The 20,977-nt window shown below is 39.9% G+C and overlaps 2 protein-coding genes across 5 annotated transcripts in view; one reads left to right on the forward strand and one right to left on the reverse strand.

The window, feature by feature from the left end:
- Positions 1-18,483, forward strand: part of grik5 (glutamate receptor, ionotropic, kainate 5) — a 139,035-nt gene extending 120,552 nt beyond the window's left edge. For 3 of the 4 annotated variants that reach the window (XM_067448892.1, XM_067448894.1, XM_067448893.1), the window contains exons 14-22: positions 1,036-1,239; positions 1,382-1,495; positions 2,562-2,671; positions 5,191-5,364; positions 5,544-5,709; positions 9,531-9,756; positions 11,591-11,719; positions 12,399-12,565; positions 17,198-18,483. In XM_067448892.1, coding sequence (XP_067304993.1) covers positions 1,036-1,239; positions 1,382-1,495; positions 2,562-2,671; positions 5,191-5,364; positions 5,544-5,709; positions 9,531-9,756; positions 11,591-11,719; positions 12,399-12,565; positions 17,198-17,803 — 1,896 coding nt within the window. In that variant the 3' untranslated portion in view covers positions 17,804-18,483. The remainder of the gene's footprint in view (positions 1-1,035; positions 1,240-1,381; positions 1,496-2,561; positions 2,672-5,190; positions 5,365-5,543; positions 5,710-9,530; positions 9,757-11,590; positions 11,720-12,398; positions 12,566-17,197) is intronic. The other variant, XM_067448895.1, reaches the window with a different exon arrangement.
- An 871-nt stretch (positions 18,484-19,354) lies between these two features.
- The window catches only part of LOC137083924 (uncharacterized), a 32,423-nt gene continuing 30,800 nt past the window's right edge, over positions 19,355-20,977 (reverse strand). Inside the window, exons 6-7 of the mRNA XM_067449861.1 lie at positions 20,005-20,036; positions 19,355-19,873 (exon numbers count right to left, since the gene is read on the reverse strand). Coding sequence (XP_067305962.1) covers positions 19,658-19,873; positions 20,005-20,036 — 248 coding nt within the window. The 3' untranslated portion in view covers positions 19,355-19,657. The remainder of the gene's footprint in view (positions 19,874-20,004; positions 20,037-20,977) is intronic.

Consider the following 20,977-nt stretch of genomic DNA (forward strand, 5'->3'; position numbering starts at 1 on the left):
GATTAAAGTGAACATATTGAAAACATACTGAAAAATATTGATTAAATAAGGGAACAGTGAAGTTCCCAAATATTTTATAAAGGGTAAGTTCACCCAAAAATGAAGATTTTTTCATTAATTACTCACCCTCATGCCGTATCAGACCTTCGGAACACAAATGAAGATATTTTTGTTGAAATCCGATGGCTCAGAAAGGCCTCCTTTGGCTACAATGTATTTTCCTCTCAAGACCCATAAAAGGCACTAAAGACATTGTTACGAAGTCCATCTCACTACAGTGGCTCTACAATCATTTTATGAAGTGACGGTAATAAAAACAACAACTACTAAATAACAATTATAGTGATGACTGTCTTAGCTTAGATAGCGTCTTCCTGAAGCCTCTGAGCTAAATGAATCAGTGTATCGTTTCATGATTTGAATTGCATGTTAAACCCCCAAACTGCTGAAATCATGTGACTTTGGTGATCCAAGCCGCCGAAGCTTTACGAAGCGGTGTTTTGAAACAGGCCATCACCATAAGTCGTTATTTATTTGTTTTTTTGCGGACAAAAACTTTTCTCAACGCTTAATAAAATTATTGTAGAACCACTGTAGTGAGATGGACTTTGTAACTTTTACCACTTTTTATGGGTCTTGAGGGAGGAAATGACATTGGTGTCAATGAAGGCCTTTCTGAGCCATCGGATTTCAACACTAATATCTTCATTTGTGTTCCAAGATAAACGGAGGTCTTACGGGTGTCGAACGACATGAGGGTGAGTAATTAATGACAGATTTTTCATTTTTGGGTGAACTAACCCTTTAATAATGTGTTATATGTTAGAAGTTATTTTGTGTCACTTGAAGACAAGGTAAATCAACATCTTCTCAATCCAAAACAGTGAAATTATTTAAAAATTCACTGCAGTTTTCTTTGAAATTTTAAATACATTTTACATTTTGAGTGTAATATTTGATCTAATACAGCAAGATGAAAGTGTTGGGGTCATACTATTGTGCTGCATACAGGAATGTGTGTGTTTGTGTGTGCAGGAGAACCCATACGTGATGAGAAAGGTGAATTACCAAGAGTTTGAGGGGAACGAGCAGTATGAAGGTTTTTGTGTGGACATGTTGAGAGAGCTGGCTGATACCCTCAAGTTCACCTTCCACATCAAACTGGTGGACGACGGCCTGTATGGGGCACCTGAACCCAACGGCTCGTGGACGGGCATGGTGGGAGAGCTGATCAACAGGGTATGTAGTCAGACTCATCAACTTGTTCTCTCCTGGACTATTGAAATCACACGGTTGCGTTTAATTCAATTTTATGTGATTTCCCTTGTTGTGTTCTCCTTCTACACCTTTTTATTGCTCTCTGCTTCTGTCTTTGGAGCAGAAAGCTGATTTGGCTGTAGCTGCTTTTACCATCACATCTGAAAGAGAAAAGGTCATTGACTTCTCAAAACCCTTTATGACCCTCGGCATCAGTATTCTCTACAGGGTCCACATAGTAAGTCACACACACACACACACACACACACACACACACACACACACACACACACACACACACACACACACACACACAGACACACACACACACACACACACACGCGCACGCACGCACGCACATGACACACACACACACACACACACACACACACACATTATATTGTTTATATATAATTATATTCTTTGTGAATTACCTCTGATTCACCTCTTGTGATTAATTTTGGAATAATGAATTGTCATATAAAGTCATTATATTGTAATTAATTTTCATTAAAAAAAATTAACTAATGGGAAATGTTGACTGATTTCAGGTTCTATTATATCCTTAAAAAGGATACCAATTGTTTTATTAGCAAAACCTGACCCACACTCATTTAAATGGAAAAATGGTTAGTGTAATATTGGCTATACCTTTATTTGTTATACACTAAATAAAAACATTTAAAAAAAAAACAAATGTTTTTGTCTAGCACGATTTTTTGGGGACTCTGGCGTGTTGATTTGATCGATAGCGCCATCTTGTGGCTGGAGTAAAACATGGAAAATTAAAACACATTTGAATGAAGAGAGGATGAGATGATACACATTGGTGCAAATAGTGTGGTATTTGAAATTCGGTGTGAAATTCTCTGCTTGTCCTCTCCTGAATGATAACAGCCAGTACAGAGTGTATAATCTGGATAACTAAGGGTAATAGATAGATAGATAGATAGATAGATAGATAGATAGATAGATAGATAGATAGATAGATAGATAGATAGATAGATAGACAGACAGACAGACAGACAGACAGACAGACAGACAGACAGACAGACAGACAGACAGACAGACAGACAGACAGACAGACAGATAGATAGATAGATAGATAGATAGATAGATAGATAGATAGATAGATAGATAGATAGATGTGTCTAAATACCTAAACATGTAGGCTAATACTGCATTTTTGTAATTAATAGATTGAATATTCATTATGTACCTAATCCCTTTTGGCTTCTATTTCTGCCACTTTCCTTCCTTCAGTTGCATTCATTTACCTCTCTTTCTCTTCCACCGTCTCTCAGGGCAGGAAGCCAGGTTATTTCTCCTTCCTGGATCCCTTCTCACCGGCAGTTTGGCTCTTCATGCTGCTGGCTTACCTCGCTGTCAGCTGTGTGCTTTTTCTTTCTGCTAGGTACACAAACAAATCAACACCAACACACTCAAAAACTGCTACAAATGAATCATTGTTTGTCTTGTTTTCCAGTAAACATATATCTATACGTCTTTAAAATGACAAACTGAGTCAAACTGCATAAGATAATAATACTTTACTTCAGAAAGTTAAATTAAAGGGATAGTTCACCCAAAAATGGGATGTTTATCTACTTGCCCTCAGGGCATCCAAGATGTAGGTGTGTTTGTTTCTTCAGTAGAACATAAATGAAGATTTTTAACTCCAACCGTTGCTTGTATAATGCACGACAATGGGGTGTTTTTCTATGAGAGTAAAAACATACATACAAATCCATATTAAACCCTGCGGCTCGTGGCGACACATTGATGTCTTAAAGCTACACTGTGTGATATTTTCCCCATCTAGCGGTGTAAAGGTATATGACCATCCAGTGAATATTAGTTTCTGTTCCTCTCAATTCTGATTTGGTTTTAACTCCTACGGTGGCCAATTTAGTCCAAGATTAACATGGCAATCCCCCTCTTCACATTGATACGGTGCCATCGAGTGTTAAAACGTGAAAGGCGAAGCTTGAATTTACAGGTATGTCCTTTTTTGGCTAATGTACTTTCAAGATGGAGGGGCAACATGGCGACCAGCATTCGAACCCCTCACCCGTATGTATTTTCAATGGCATATTATAAACTTATGTGAATACTTTATAACTTGAAAGAAGTAAATATATATTCATGAGCACATTAATTTTTGAAAGAACTAAGTGTTTTTAGCTAAGAATAAACTAAACAAGTTACACAGTGTAGCTTTAAGAGACGAAACTATCGGTTTCTGCAAGAAACCGTATTTGTGTTGTTTTTTTACCTCATATCAGACGAATCTCATCCAGTATTTCCAATGCCATTACTTCCATCAAGTAAGGTCAAAAACCCGGCACGATCATAGATATATGTTTACATAGATGCCTCATTTGACCGATCCGTGCCATCCGAGCAGCTACTAATGAGGAATATATATATATATTTAACCTTATCTGGCAGAAGTAATGGCATTGGGAATACTAGATGAGATTCGTCTGATATGAGGTAAAAAAAATAACTCAAATACTGATCAGTTTCTCACAGAAACCAATTGTTTCATGTCTTAGGACATCAATGTGTCGCCAAGAGCCGCAGGGTTTAATATGGATTTGTATGTCTATGTGTTTTTTACTCTTATAGTGACTACTGCATTACACAAGTTTTGTTTTCTCATCCCATAGCAAATACGTTTTCTTGCTTTAAAGGTCCCATGGCATGACATTTTTATTTTATGAGGTTTTTCAACATTTATATGTTCCCCTTGCCTAAATGTCCCCAAGTGGCTAGAATTTTTGATCGGTGTAAACCGAGTTATGGTCTTTCTCTGCCTTTAAAAAAATGAGAGCCCAGACGAGCTGATCTTGAATTCTCCTGTTATGACGTCATACCAGGAAAGGTTACCGCCCCTTCCTCTGCTTTGCCCGCCCAGAGAATTAGTAGAGAATGGATTCAGTTTATCAGTCGCGATGTCAGCACAGGCTTTACTATATGGACAGCACCGCCACAAACAGTGAGTAACAGTGTTCATTAATGCCTGATCTGGGATCAGTGAGTTCTGATGTGTAGCTAATCATTCAAGTTCACACAGACTTTCTTTCTAAATCGTTTAAAACGGTCAGTCCTGCCGCTGGCCGTCTTGATGCATCAGTGAATCAATCCAGTGACTAAAACGATCAACTTCACGTCATTTCTGTTAGCAGCATGAAACAAATCTGTTATTTAAATGATTAAACTACAGAGAGTGATCAAAGAACACTCTTTATAATGTTCGGATCTGTCAATCACACATTTATCTGCAGTGCACACTTGCCCAAACTGTTTGAATGACGCTGCTCTAGTAATTATGCTCAACAGAAGCTCTAACTTTATTCATTGCGTGTGTTTGCTGTTAGCTGTGGTGAAAGCATTTTGTGAGAGAAATAACGTTGCAAAGTTCCCTCATTACATACAGAAGAGCTCTCAGATACAAACAAAATAAACTTGCGCTATCAACAACTTGGTACAATAACACTCTCAGCATTCTTCCCCCAGCTCCGTCTCTCTCGACTGGCAGTGAGTGTTCCTGCTGCTGCTCACGCCTGACTAAACCACGCCCCCTCGGCAAAGATGTCAGCCAATCACAGTAGTGGGTGTTTTCACTGAAGACTCACAGCAGACACGCCCCTTGAAACAGAGCATTCAAGGCAGAGGGCTAATATCAGTATAGAAAAAAATGCCTTTTATTTTTAAGTTATGACTTTTTTTATGTAAAAACAATACTAACAATATAAGTAGACCTCAGGATACATTATAAAATAATAAAAATCCATGCCATGGGACCTTTAAGCAGTAATCTAGGGAAATGTGGTGATTTATTTATTTTGTTAATTTTATAGTATAGTGAAGAAATAAATATTAATGCTCCATGAAAAATTCCTCTCCCTCTCTGTGTATTTGTGTCAGGTTGAGTCCGTATGAATGGTATAACCCTCACCCGTGTCTGCGTGAGCGCAGAGACCTGCTGGAAAATCAGTACACACTCGGAAACAGCCTGTGGTTTCCTGTCGGGGGCTTCATGCAGCAGGGGTCAGAAATCATGCCCCGAGCCCTATCCACACGCTGCGTTAGTGGGGTCTGGTGAGTTTGAGCTTGTGCTTGGGGTCCATATGTGTTGATGGTCATTTTAACAGAGTCAATGGACACATTACGCAGCACAACTATGGGCTTTTTGCACTCTGCTTCCACCATTTATGTCCTCTCTCTCTCTCTCTCTCTCTCTCTCTCTCTCTCTCTCTCTCTCTCTCTCTCTCTTTTAGGTGGGCATTCACGCTTATAATAATCTCCTCATACACAGCGAATCTGGCTGCTTTTCTGACAGTTCAGAGAATGGAAGTGCCAATTGAATCGCCTGATGACCTGGCCGATCAAACCAATATCCAGTATGGCACCATTCATGGAGGAAGCACCATGACCTTTTTTATGGTACAAATCATATTATACTAATATTTAAAGGTATTGTATGTAAGAAATGTATTTCAATTAATCATAAAATGGCCCTGATATGTCACTGTTGAAATGAAAATAAATGTTATTCTGCATGACGAAATATTTTGCAAACGTGATAAAACTATTTGTCCAAATATGCACGCTGTTTGGCAAGATGAACAACGCGCCGACGTGATAAGACTAAGAGAACGTAGAACGTGAACCACCCACTAACATGCGATGCGACAGAGATGTGTAATTCTAGATCGGGGTAAAAGCGAAGGGGTTTGAGGCTTCATAGTCTCAACCGCGCATCTGAAGCACAGAATGACGCGCGCTGGGTTGCCGGACGATCCGCGCTGTCACGCCTGGCAGCTTAATCTATATTTGTCCAAATATGCACACGGTTTCACTAAGAGCCCGAAAATATGCAGTTTAGTGCATGTCTGTGACCACAGATAAAACAGAGAAGACGTGGCTCTTGATTCTTGTTGATATTTCATTAAAAATATTGTACATTGGCCTACAGATCGGTTATTTTGCACTCCTGACATAAATTATAGTCAATGCTTGCAGGTTCGGCGTGTGATTCTTCAAGTTAATTTTACTTTACCGAGCCTTTGTAGCAAAGGCTTCCACAGACGGCGGCCGCTTACAGCTCGCTCGGCGCCCTACGTTACTTCGTATCAGCATAACGCCTAGCTTTCCTCCTTGACTTTTCCGCACGCCGCTTCCAAAATGTTCCCACCATGTCTCTACAATAATGATGAAAGACGAGCCAGACAGAAGTGACTGTCTCATGCATATTAACTAAATTATCTTGTATGCATACTATAGTGCAGTGATTGGACTGAATGAGCTTTATGTCATGAATATATATCGAGAATCGCTCGGAGCGGTCGACGTCAGCATGTCCCCAGCAGCCCATACTTGGGCCGAAAAGCACACACTGACGTCAGCATTTGTGACACTGCTCCAACTAAGCTTTTCAAACCGGAAGACAGAAAGTGCTCTGAAAAATGCAAAAAAAAGATTTTTTCACATAAGAATACAATTACCCTTACCGTTTTCAATGATGTGCAGCCGATACATATCGGTTTACATCTAAAAAAAAAAAGTGTTTAGGGGTTTCATGACCCTTTAAGAAATCAGGTTAATTTAAAATACTTGTATCACTGACAACAGTACTCCGGCCAGGATACTGTCATTTAAAAGTTGTTGTTGCAGCCCTCAACTGATGTTGATGTTGACATGTTGCATTTTGGCCTGAAGCTCCGCCCTCCACCTATCTACCAATCATGAAGTCAGTAGTGTTTTGGCATCTGGGTTGCCAGCTCTGCCCTTGTTACAACAGCTGCAGCTACAAACATTCCTGCTGGATCCTGCAGCCTATCTGGCAAACTCGAGTCAGGGGGGAGGGGGAGAGGGGATACACCGCTCTACAGTCATTTGAAAGTGATTGCAGTACCAGTTTTGGCCACAATCTTACATACTCTTCCTTTAAGTTTATGCACACGTTTATGCACAGAAAAGTGAACACATGCTGGTTTGCTTATGTGAACATTCACATATGAAACATCTGCCTAGAAGGTGTAGTGAGAAGATAATTGTGTATGTTTTGTGGCCATAATAAATAGCAAGAACTTTACATATAGACAGTACACTTTAGTGTTCGTTAAGTAGAGTACACGGGTCAGGCATAACATTATGATCACCTTCCTAATATTGTGTTGGTGCCCCTTTTGCTGCCAAAACAGCCCTGACCCGTCAAGGCATAGACTCCACTAGATCCCTGAGGGTGTGTTGTGGTATCTGGCAGCAAGATGTTAGCAGGAGATCCTTTAAGTCCTGTAAGTTGTGAGGTGTGGGTCCTCCGTGGATCGGACTTGTTTGTTCAGCACATCCAACAGATGCGTGGTTGGATTGACATCTGGGGAATTGAGGCAAAGTCAACACCTGTAACTCATTGTTGTGCTCCTCAAACCATTCCTGAACCATTTTTGCTTTGTGGCAGGGCACATTTTCCTGCTGAGAGGAATTATCCACAGCCACCAGGCAATACCGTTTCCATGAAAGGATGTACATGGTCTGTAACAATGCTTAGGTAGGTGGTACGTAAGTAAAATTGACATGGATGGCAGGACCCAAGGTTTTCTAGCAGAACATTGCCCAAATCATCACACTGTGTCCGCCGGCTTGGATTCTTTCCATAATGCATCCTGGTGCTATGTGTTTCCCATGTAAGCGATGCATCCGGCCATCCACGTGATGTAAAAGAAAACGTGATTCATCATATCAGGCCACCTTCTTCTATTGCTCCGCTTTCGGCAGTGGGCAGGGGTCAGGGGTCAGCATGGTCACCCTGACTGGTCTGCGGCTATGCAGCCTCATATGCAACAAACTGTGATGCACTGTGTATTAGGAAACCTTTTCTATCAGAACTTGAGCAATTTGAGCTACGACATGACAAATATACAGTTGATCAGTCATCATTGCCTAGCCTCTGCTCCCCACGTGCCTCAATGAGCCTTGGCCACCCATGACCCTGTCACCGGTTCACCACTGTTCCTTCCTTGGACCACTTTTGATTGATACTGACCACTGCAGACTGGGAACACCCCACAAGAGCTGCAGTTTTGGAGATGCTCTGACCCAGTCGTCTTGCCATCACAATTTGGCCCTTGTCAAATTCGCTCAAATCCTTGCACTTGCCCATTTTTCCTGCTTCTAACAGATTAACTTTAAGGTCAAAATGTTCACTTGCTGCCTAATATATCTCACTCACTAACAGGTGCTGTCCCTGACTAAGAGATAATCAGTGTTATTCCTTGCCAGGGGAAACTCCACTAAAATGGATGCATGGATGAATCGTTCACAACAAGATCAACACCAAGCATTTGAAAATAGATAGGGTGGATTTTAATTTCATGTTGACTTTAAAACATCTTACATTACATTGATGTAACGTAAATAATAAAATTGACTATATTTATGAGATAAAAAATATGTAAAATTTTACTATACAGTAAGGTTGCAAAATTAGCCTAAATTAAGCCATCTCCAGTTTGGGACCAAACACTTTATAGCTATTGATAACTTGATTTGCCATAAATTAAAGAAGGCTGGAGTTCTACTCTAATTTTCTTGCAGCAGCATATTTCCTTATTATGCATGTTATTTTAAATAAGTTGAACAAGTCGTCATATTTGCTCAGCAGCAGCAGCGTAACAGATCTCGTCCACCAAAATCACACATATGTACATTCCATGCCCCATGCAAATAAATGCATAAATGGTTAGAAATCACTCCCAGAGTTGTCATGACTGAACTACAATAAATTGAATTATAAATTCAAAAGATTTTGTTTGGGATACAGACATATGTGTTTAAGTTTATTTAAATTATCTAATAGATTTCACAGAAAAAAGCTTGAAATGTGTGCCTCTAATGGTTTATGCATCTCCTTTCACTGAACATCTGTTGAAAAGGAAAAAAATATGTTTAAGTATTTTCAGGCTCAATTTTTTTCCATATTCATGGAAAGTGCCAGCAGGCATATTTGCATATGATTATGGATGAGTTTTGTCTCTTGTTTATTTTCTTGTTGGTTTTTCGTGTAGATTACCCTTGGCTTACTGACTGTGTATTTTCTTATCAGGTTTTTGTTTGCCTTAGTGTTTCTAACATTTCCCTCACTCGCTCTGTGTGTGTGTGTGTCACTGTTTTCTTTCTGTTTGTTATTGTGCATGTCAAATAGAGTTTAAATGTTTATTTATGATGTATACACTGATGATGCATCCTCTCCTCCCCTCTCTCAGAACTCCCGTTATCAAACGTATCAGCGGATGTGGAACTACATGTATTCTAAGCAACCCAGTGTGTTTGTGAAGAGCACAGAGGAGGGCATCGCACGAGTCGTGAACTCTAAATATGCCTTCCTCCTTGAGAGCACCATGAACGAGTACCACCGCAGCCTCAACTGCAACCTCACCCAGATCGGAGGCCTGCTGGACACCAAGGGTTATGGCATCGGCATGCCTCTGGGTAAGAGAGAGGGAAATAATTAACATAGAACAATATGTCAACTCATCCCTCAATTAGTAAAAACAAAATATAAAAGTACACGGTTACAATGTGAATCATGTCGTTTTAAAACATAACACCATAATAACACTTAAAAATGATCACTCATTACCAACATTCCGCAAAGATAAAAAATAAACCTGCTCATTTTGAATTTGGATTCATGGAAAGTGCATCCAGAAAGTATTGACAGCGCTTAATTTTTTCCACATTTTGTTATGTTACAGCCTTATTCCAATTTTCCTTAGTTCTACAAACAATACTCCATAATAAAATACTCCATGTAAAAAGAAGTTAGTTTGAAATCTTTGCAAATTTATTACAAATAAAAAAGCACAAAAAACAAAAACAAAAATCACATTTACTTAAGTATTCACAGCCTTTGCTCAATACTTTAAAGAACCTTTGGCACTAATTACAGCCTCGGATCTTTTTGCGTATGATGCTACAAGGTTGGCACACCTATTTTTGGGACCTCTTAAGGTTGGAGAGCGTCAGCACAACTATTTTCAGATCTCTTCTAAGATGTTTAATTGGGTTCAAGTCTGGGCTGTTGCTGGGCCACTCAAGGACATTCACAGAGTTGTCCTGTAGCCACTCATTTGTTATCTTGGCTGTGTGCTTAGGGTCATTGTCCTGTTGGAGATGAACCTTCGCCCCAGTCTGAGGTCCAGAGTGCTCTGGAGCAGGTTTTTATTAAGGATGTCTCTGTACATTGCTGCATGGATCTTTCCCTTGATCCTGACTAGTCTCCGAGTTTATGCTGCTGAAAAACATCCCCACAGCATGATGCTGCCACCACCATGCTTCACTGTAGGGATGGTATTGGCTGTCATGTGGCGCCTGGCCACTCTACCATACAGGCCTGATGGGTGAAGTTGCTGCAGAGATGGTTTTTTCTTCTGGAAGTTTATCCTCTCTTCACAGAGAAATGCTGGACCTCTGTCAGAGGTTACCTCCCTGACTAGGGTCCTAGTGATTCTTAACCTCTTCAATATATGGATGATGGAGGCCACTGTGCTCATTCTTCAATGCTGCAGAAATGTTTCTGTACCCTTCCCCAGATCTATGCCTCGATAAAATTGGAGGTCTACAGACAATTCCTTGACATCATGGCTTGGTTTGTGCTCCGACATGCACTGCTAACTCTGGGAGCTTATATTGACAGGTGTGTTCCTTTCCAATTCATGTCCAATTAACTGAATTTACCACAGGATGATCAGTGGAAACAGGATGCATCTGAACTCAATTTTAAATGTCATAACGAAGGCTGTGAAAAGTGTGAATACTTGTGTGCATGTGTTTTTTCCCATTTTTATTTTTAATACATTTGCAAATATTTCAAACAAACTTTTTTCACATTGTCATTATGGGGTATTGTTTGTAGAATTGAGGGAAACAATTATGAATTTAATCAATTTGGGAAAAAAGCTGTAACAACATAAAATGTGGAAAAAAATGAGGTGCTGCAAATACTTTCTGGATGCACTGTATGTCCAAATATCCATCTACATATTAACATATTAAGAAGGCTTTCTTTTAATCTTTAACATGTACATTAGGGTCAGAATATTCACATGTGAGACCACATAAAAAATATGTATGCAACAATGAAGAAATATTTAAGATTTTGAAATATGTCTAGCTCACTAATAAATTAAGCAAATGTGTGACAACAATGTAAACTCATTTGAATATCATCAGATCGGCTTTTTTTTTAGATGTGTGACAACTCATTGGCACTTGCTCATGCTGGATCACCAAATGCACACATCTGCATTATTCTGTCTCTCAGGTTCTCCTTTCAGAGATGAGCTCAGTCTGGCAGTGCTGCAGCTGCAGGAGAATAACAGGTTGGAGATCCTGAAGAGAAGATGGTGGGAAGGAGGGCAGTGTCCCAAAGAGGAAGACCACCGCGCCAAAGGCATGAACCTCTCCTGCACCTCAACACAATCATTTCCTCCCAGTCTCCTCCCTGCTGAAATATCCAGTTAGAACTGGTAGCTGTGTTCAGAACATGGTGATTGGCCAAAAAGCTATTGTTGCAAAAATCAGCTGGTAGTTCTAAAAAAACAGTTAGAAGCTAGTTTGTTTCTGGGCCAAGATGACAAGAAACATTCTGTCAGCTTGAACCAGCTCATAATCAGCTAGAAACTAGCTATCATCTTCCAAAACACAGGGGGCAGGGTTTCGCACACACACTGTAGCTGTCACAGTCAAGCAGTTTTGTGTTTGTTTAAAGTCGCGATGGAACGGAAGTATAGACGGTCATTTTCAAAATCGGTAATTGAAAATAAAATAAATGTAGGACAGGACTTGATTGATGATTAGATTGAGGCAGATCTGAATTTGAGCTTAAAGTCAACTGTAAGAAAGGGACACAGTTTAAGCAGACTAAATGATTGGTGGTAAAACCAAAATGTTAAAAAAATTAAATGGCACAGATGTATCATTCACTATAAGATCAGTAACATGCATTTCGAAAATAGAGACAAATTCCATTTTGTGCCGACTTTAAGAATGTATATATAAAATTTCTCTGTCTGTGATGAAAGATTATCATAGATCCAGATTGTTTAAAAGTGTTTAACTCACTGTTGCAGGTCTTGGGATGGAGAACATTGGCGGTATATTTGTGGTGTTAATCTGTGGCCTGATTATTGCTGTGTTTGTGGCTGTGATGGAGTTTGTGTGGTCCACACGCCGATCAGCTGAAACAGATGAGGTACGGCCTCTCTCCTGCGACCGCCAATATCACAGTCACACTACAGTAGGTTACCAAAGCAACCCGCCGAATCCTCGCGTTAGTGTGTGTCGTAGTGAAGTCGAAGTCAGTGGTTGTAACGGTGTGCATGTCTACCTGTGTATCTATCTGTAATATATATATAGTGGTGGTGGTCAGAATTATTGGCACCCCCAATAATTCTGATCAAATATGGCTGTAAAAATAAATCTTTTGTTCTTTTATTCAAAACATTAACAACAATCTAACCTTTCATTGAAGTGAAACAATTGAAAGTGGGGGTAAATCACATTATAAAATACTTTTTTTTCTCCAAAACATGTTGGCCATAACTGTTGGCACCCTTTTATTAAATACTTTTGGAAACCTCCTTTTGCCAAGAACAGCTCTGAGTCTTCTTCTGTGGTGCCTAATGAGCTTGGAGAACATCTGACATATCAGAGACCCTTCCTCCATACAGAATCTCTTCAGATCCCAGATCCATGTTGGTGCTTCTTCTCTTCAGTTCACCTCCATCATTCTCTAGAGAGTTCAGCTCAGGAGACTGGGACGACCATGGCAGAAGCTTCATTTTGTGTTCAGGGACACATTTGTGTGTTGATTTGATGTTTGTTTTGGATCTTTGTCCTGATGGAAAATCCAACCACTGCCCATTATAAGATTTCTAGAGAAGGCTGTCAGGTTTTAATCTGACTACTGAATATGCTGGAGTTTGTTTCTGGATGAGCAAGAAGGATTTTTCTTGAATCCCTCTTAATCAACAGGCCGTGGGGTTGTTAGAATTTTTTAAAGGCTTTTTGAGCCCAAGACTCAACTAATCTCTGCGATTCTCCATCTATGATCCTTGGAGAGTCTTTGTTCACTGAAACTGTCCTCCTCGCTGTGCATTAAGACGATGTAGACACACGTCCTCTTCCAGGCAGATTTATGACATCTTTAGTTGACTGGAACTTCTTAATTATTGCCCTGATGGTGGAAATGGGGATTTGTTACTCATTGAGATTAATGATTAAGGAATTTGGCCTCTGTTTCCTCATATTTATACTCCTGTGAAACAACAAGTCATAGCTGAACAATTTCATGTTCCTAGTCACCCTGGTGCGCTAATTTAAAAAAAAATATGAATGGGAATATACTTCAGATATTTTACTCATAAAAAAACTCTAGGGGTACCAATAATTGTGGCCAATGTATTTTGGAGAAAAAACATTTATTTCATAATGTGACTTTCCCCCAACTTTCCTTTAATGAAAGGTTAGATTCTTAAAAAAAAAAAAAAGATAGATCACAAGGATAAACAATGCAGATTTATTTTTACAGCCATCTTTGATATAATGCCTGCCAAAAGTTTGTAATAATTAAGAAGTTTTAATGTTTTTGAAAGTAGCCTCGTATGCTTAACAAGGCTTTTTTTTTAAAAAAAAAGATAAAATAAACAGTATTAACAGTAATTCTGTTAAATATTATTACAATTTAAAATAACATTTCTATTTTAATATATTAATATACAATGTTCAGGCAAAACATTATGACTTTCCTAATATTGTGTTGGTCCCTCTTTTGCTGCCAAAACAGCCCTGAACCATCTAGGCATGGACTCCACTAAACTCCTGATGGTGTGCTGTTGTATCTGACATCAATATATTAGCAGTAGATCCTTTAAGTTCTGTAAGCTGAAAGGTGGAGCCTCAATGAATCATACTTGTTTGTTCAGCACATCCCACACATGGTCAATTGGATTGAGATCTGGAGAATTTAGAGGCCAAGTCAACACCTCAATCTCGTTGTTGTGCTCCTCAAACAATTCCTGAACCATTTTGCTTTGTGAGGACGCAGTGCCGCTGCTCCCACCACGTGCATCACGCGCTGCGTGTTGGGCACCAAGTGCTGAGGGGGGCACAACAAGAAAATTCTCTCAGCACATGACGTAAAAGAAAACCTGATTCATCAGACCAGGCCACCTTCTTCTATTGCTCTGTGGTCCAGTTCAGATGTTCATGTGTGTTGATGCTTTCAGTGGTGGACAGGGCTCAGCACGGGCACCCTGACTGGTCTGTGGTTATGCAACCACAAATACAATTTTTTTTTTAATACACTGTGTATTCTGACACCTTTCTATCAGAACAAGCGTTAACCATTTGAGCTACAGTAGCTTGTCTGTTTGATCGGAGTACACAGGCCAGCCTTTGCTCCCCATATGCATCAATGAGCCTTGGCCGCCACTCGGTTCACCACTGTTCCTTCCTTGGACCACTTTTGAAATATACAAACCACTGCAGACTGGGAACATCACACAAGAGCTGCAGTTTCGGAGATACTGATTTAATCGTCTAGCCATCACAATTTGGCCCTTGCTCCAATCCTTATACTTCACCTTTTTTCCTGCTTCTAACACATCAACTTTTAGGACAAAATGTTTACTTGCTGCCTAATATGGTGCCATGATGATGTGTTATTCACTTCATCTGTCTGTGGTCATAATGTTATGTCTAATCAATGTGTTTAATTTAATGCAGCCTTGCTGAATAAAAATCCTCTTTAAAAAAAAACAAAAAAAGTACCCCAAACTTTTAAATAGTAGTTTATCCTGGTTTCCACATAAACATTAAGCAGAACAGCTGTTTTTAAGATTGATAGTAATAACCAATAAGAAATGTTGACTGGAGTAATGATGCTGAAAATTCAACTTTATCATCACAGTAATAAATTACATTTAAAAATCTAAATGTTATTTTAAATTGTGATAATATTTCACAATTTCAGTTTTTTATTGTATTTTTAAACAAATAAATGCATCAATGGTGAGTATGATTTCAAAAACAATATTTATATTATAAATTATAAATATTATAAATATTTAATATTTATATATAAATCTATATATATATATCATACACAGTGGAACAAAAGTATTTAGTCAGCCACCAATTGTGCAAGTTCTCATACTTAAAAAGATGAGAGATGCCTGTAATTTTTATCATAGGTACATTTAAACTATAAGAGACAGAATGAAAGAAAAAAAAAACCCAGAAAATCACTTTGTCTGATTTTTAAAGAATTTATTAGCAAATGATGGTGGAACACAAGTATTTAGTCTGTAACAAAAGTTCATCTCAGTACAGTTATATAACCTTTGTTGGCAATGACAGAGGTCTAACGTTTTCTGTAAGTCACCACAAGGTTTTTACACACTGTTGCTGGTAGTTTGGCTCATTGTAGATCTCCTCTAGAGCAGTGATGTTTTGGGGCTGTCGCTGGGCAACACAGATTTTCAACTCCTCCAAAGGTTTTCTATGAGGTTGAGATCTGGAGACTGGCTAGGCCACTTCAGGACCTTGAAATACTTCTTACAAAGCCACTCCTTTGTTGCCTGGGTGGTGTGTTTGGGATAATTGTCATGCTGAAAGACCCAGCCACGTTTCATCTTCAATGCCCTTGCTGATGGAAGGTTTTTTTTACTTAAAATCTCACAATACATGGCCCCATTCATTCTTTACTTTACACAGATCAGTCATCCTGGTCCCTTTGCAGAAAAACAGCCCAACGACAGGTACCCTGAGTTGAACCATACCCACTGTGAAGTGGGGGTGGAAACATGCATGTTTCCACCCCCACTTCACAGTGGGTATGGTTCAACTCAGCATTCTTCTTCTTCCAAACACGACAGGTTGAGGTTTTACCAAAATGTTCTATTTTGGTTTAATCTGATCATATGACATTCTTCCAGTGCTCTTCTGGATCATCCAAATGCTCTCTAGCAAACTTCAGATGGGTCCGGACATGTACTGGCTTAAGCGTCTGGCACTGAAGGATCCCTGGCGGCGTAGTGTGTTACTGATGGTAACCTTTTTTACTTTGGTCCCAGCTCAATGCAGGTCATTCACTAGGTCCCCCCGTGTGGTTCTGGGATTTTTTGCTCACCGCTCTTGTGATCATTTTGACCCCACGCGGTGAGATCTTGCATGGAGCTCCAGATTGAGGGAGATTATCAGTGGTCTTGTATGTAGGTCTTGTATTACATTTTCTAATAATTTCTCCCTGAGTTGATTTCATCACACCGAGCTGCTTACCTATTGCAGATTCAGTCTTCCCAACCTAGTGCAGGTCTACCATTTTGTTTCTGGTGTCTTTTGACAGCTCTTTGGTCTTGGCCATAGTGGAGTTTGGACTGGTCTGACTGTTTGAGAGTTGTAGACAGTTGTCTTTTATTCTGATAACGAGTTCAAACAGGTGCCATTAATACCGGTAATGAGTGGAGAATAGAGGAGCCTCTTAAAGAAGAAGTTACAGGTCTGTGAGAGCCAGAAATCTTGCTTTTTTGTAGGTGACCAAATACTTATTTTTCACCATCATTAGAAAAAAAATTATTTAAATATCGACAATTTGATGTGATTTTCTGGATTTTTTTTTTCATTCTGTCTCTCATAGTTGACATGTACTTTTTCTCATCTTTTTAAGTGGGAGAACTTGCACAATTGGTGGCTGTCTAAATACTTTTTGCCCCACTGTATACAGCTCCAGAAAAAATTAAAAGACTATTTGACATTGATTTTTCAATGTTAAGTGGTCTCTTAATTTTTTCCAGAGCTGTATGTGTATGTATGCATGTATGTATAAATCTTCTGTGATGTATATTCATTTTTAATATATATTTTTCAGGTATCTGTATGTCAGGAGATGTTGACGGAATTCCGCAATGCTGTTTCCTGCAAGAAAAGTTCTCGTCTGCGCCGTCGTCGCCCCCTTTCCAGCTCTCTGGCCCTTCGGCACCCCACCCGCATCACTTTAGGGGCCCCACGGCCCCTGCGCCTTGTCAGAGAGATGCGCCTTAGCAACGGAAAGCTATATAGCGGTACCGGACCGCTGACAGGAAGCTCAGGGCCAGGAGGAGGCCCCACAGACATGGGCCCCGGCCCCCAGCGACTCCTGGAGGACCCATTAGGTGCCAACAGCACCCCAGCAGTGGCCATGGGACCACCTGCAGTGACAGTGCCTCTGCCGCGGGGCTGCACTCATGTGCGCATTTGCCAAGAGTGCCGGCGTATCCAGAGTCTCCGCACAACGTCTTGTACACGTATCCCTCCCTCCTCTGCCCCGCTGCCTCGCCTGGCTCCGCCCCCTCCACACTCATCCTCCAATACAGACAGTGAAGGGGGTGGCGGTCTGAGCCCGTGCCGGATAGGACACTCTCCTCCGGCCAAAGGTTGCACTTTACCGCCACCTCAGTCTAACAACAACACAGACCTAATGGGAGAGCAGAAATGAGGGGGGAAAAAGAGACCCCTTGTTCAAAATCATAGACATGCACTTTCCATTTTTCCTTGGTATGACAGAATTATCCTTTTCTTTTGGATAGCCATGTGTCATATCAAGTATTCTTTTGTACTATTGAATGATGTACTATAACATTGGCCGTGTCTGAAGTAACCTTGAAAAAGAGCTGGTTAAGATTTACAATTGTCCGCCTCAATCTGAGGATTTAGCTGTTGCTACACAGCAGCACAGAGATATTAAACTTCCCCTGTGTTCCTGATCTTCAGGCAGCACACAGACTGTGGCACAGACTCTCCTTCTCTTCCCTGACTGAATTCTCTCTGTTACGATACAGGCCACACACAGGAAGTAGCACAGAGACGCTCTCATTTCGTTTGTACGTCATTCTCTCGATGACACCATACAGATCAGAGCCAGACCGCGACAGAATGAGAGCACACACGTTAATGAAGGACAATGACGCTAAAGATGTTCTAAACAGATATTCTTACTTTTCTGTACTATACTTATTTTTAAATCCACTGTCTGTGTAATTTAATTCTGGGGTTGTGTTGTCTGAATTGGAAATTAAAAATAGAGATACTTTATTGATACCGAGGAGATCAACTCTGACTGAATATGTATGTTATTGAAAATGAGGAGCTGTGTGTTCATTAAAATGTGGACATTGAGCTGTCTGCAAGAACTTGTGAGTCCGTAAACAGTTCTGGAAATCACACCACATACCTCATCCCGAATCTGCACACACTGCATTTACCACAGATCAGTGTTTTTTAGAAACAGAAAGTCAGATATCTGATGTAGTGGTTCAACGTTCATATATATTCCCACATACCACATGCACTGAAAAACAACTGATGAAATAAAGAAATAAAAAAACAGAATTACAGATGTTCTAAAAGTTCACCTAACCTCTTTTTTAAATGTTTTTTTTTTTAAAAGTATTTCTATAAAAATGTGTATTGCATTATAAAATTATGTTTATTTACATTCATGATATATTACATTTTGAAGTGCAGAGGATATTTTAAATGAATGCATCAAGGTCAAGGGTCAGTTCAGGGGTTGAGGAGGCTTCTTCAATATGTTATGGTAAAACTATAGACAAAAACTCATTTGGAATAAAAATATACAACATTTGTCTTTTACAACATGCATTTAATTATTATTTTTTTACTGTGTACAGACTGGATTTTGTTTATTGAACTCAAAACCAACAGAGAAGAAATAAAGGGACATTTAGGAATACATATTAATTATGTCTTCTAATCACATTTCTTTTGTTTTAAGAAGTTGTAAGATTTGTGACATTTGCACAGATTACACAAAGAATCAAGTTTAACTCAAAAAAGAGAGAAAGCACACTTTTTCCCAAAACTATTAAAGGGATAGTTCACCTGAAAATGAAAATGCTGTCATCATCAGAACACAGACACTCATACAGGTTTGGAACAACCTGAGGGTGAGTAAATTATAACAGAATTTTTATTTTTGGGTGAACTATCCCTTTAAGGCCTGTTCACACCAAGAACAATAGCTATATTAGTGCCACACCAACAAAATGATAAAGTTCTTTTTATTATAATTGCATGGTGTTGCTTTAAATGCTCAAAGTGTCTGGGATTCGGATCGACTGTTTTTATCATTTATCAGCTGAAAAAATGAGCCCTTAAAGTTATATTTTTCCTTTGTAGTCATCATTATAGCTATGGTTTGGTTGTGTTGATTTTCTTATTGCTAGAATTAGAATGATTATTAAAACTGTATAGTTATCGTCCTTGGTGTGATCAACCTTTTATTGTTTAGACACCAAAGAAAAACCTTCAGTGGATGTGACATTTGTGCTCAAAACCGGTCTTTTTTGACCTGTGCATACACCATGTCCTGCTGTGCTGTGTGAACACCTAAAGCCAGCGGACTGGCTGAGGCTCTCAGTGACGGTGATCCAGAGCGACCGCTGAAGCGAACCGCAGCGTATTCAACCTCAACGTCCGCTGATGGTGAGGTGCTTCTGTTGACTTTGTTTGTTTTCAATATTGTGGCATCAACATATGTGACACCCTAAAACATGAGTGAAGAGATGTTTAGTCTTTTATATAGCTCATGGCCTATTAGTTGTGAAATACCACACGACCTGAGATTCAGGATTGATTACGTATCACGCAGTTATTCTTAACAGCAGGTATTCTCACCTGTTGTAGGTCATCAGGGCTCTGAGTTGTATCTAGTAAAGAAGTAAAACACTGGTCAAATAACAGCATGAAGTAGAGGAATGGACTGAGAAGGTGGAACTTAAAGTGCAAAAGCATTTGGGAAAGCACAGAGCCCCGTGTATAAGCCACAGGACATTTTTTCATCGTTTTTATCTGAAAATCTGTCCCCGATATTTTTGTAATCTGTACTTTCAGTTTATAATTTGTACTCACCAGTTTTTTAATCTACACTCTCAATTTTGCAAGTTGTACTTGCAGTGCACTCACAGATTTGTAGTTATTAAGGTAAAGGTAGTTGTAGGTAATTAATACATTTTTTAATCAATTCCTATTTATATTTCCCTTTCGGGGAACTCGAGCTGCGTCGAAACGCTGTGAGAACGCCTCTGCGTAAATGCGTCGTGAAGCGCGTGTAGAACCAATCCATCGGGAGATCGATCGTCGCCGACGTGATGACGTCGCCGACGTGATGACGTCCTCGACCGGAGACTATAAAAGGTCCGCGAACACGAACAGGAACTAGCTTCTGTGCCTTCAGTAAGCGATCTGTGTGAACCTGTCTGTCTATTTGGTGTTTTTGTCTGTCCATTAGAGAGAATTTTCCACCTTTGTTAAATATATCTGATATATATTTTATAACATAAAGAGAAAAAGGAGATTATGGCGAGTGAACAGCATTTCACAGTGTGTTCATCCCTGCCCTCAAAATATATATATTGCGTGTGGGAAACACACTCATTGTGTATGGCTGTTTGGGAGCGCAGCACGCTCAGGCAGCCCTTGAGGGGGCCGCTTGCGAGCATTTTTTGAGCGGCTTCCGTTAAGAATGCTGCGCTCCCGCCAGGCACTCTTCAAGGAGGGTGCTTCGGCTCGTGTTCCCCGCGGCTCGGTCCCGCTGCTGCCGAGGCAGAGCGGTGGCTTCAGTCGTGGGGTTCACACATGGACTTTACAG

This window comes from Pseudorasbora parva, chromosome 7 (genome assembly GCF_024679245.1).
Source record: "Pseudorasbora parva isolate DD20220531a chromosome 7, ASM2467924v1, whole genome shotgun sequence".
Taxonomy (NCBI): Eukaryota; Metazoa; Chordata; class Actinopteri; order Cypriniformes; family Gobionidae; genus Pseudorasbora; species Pseudorasbora parva.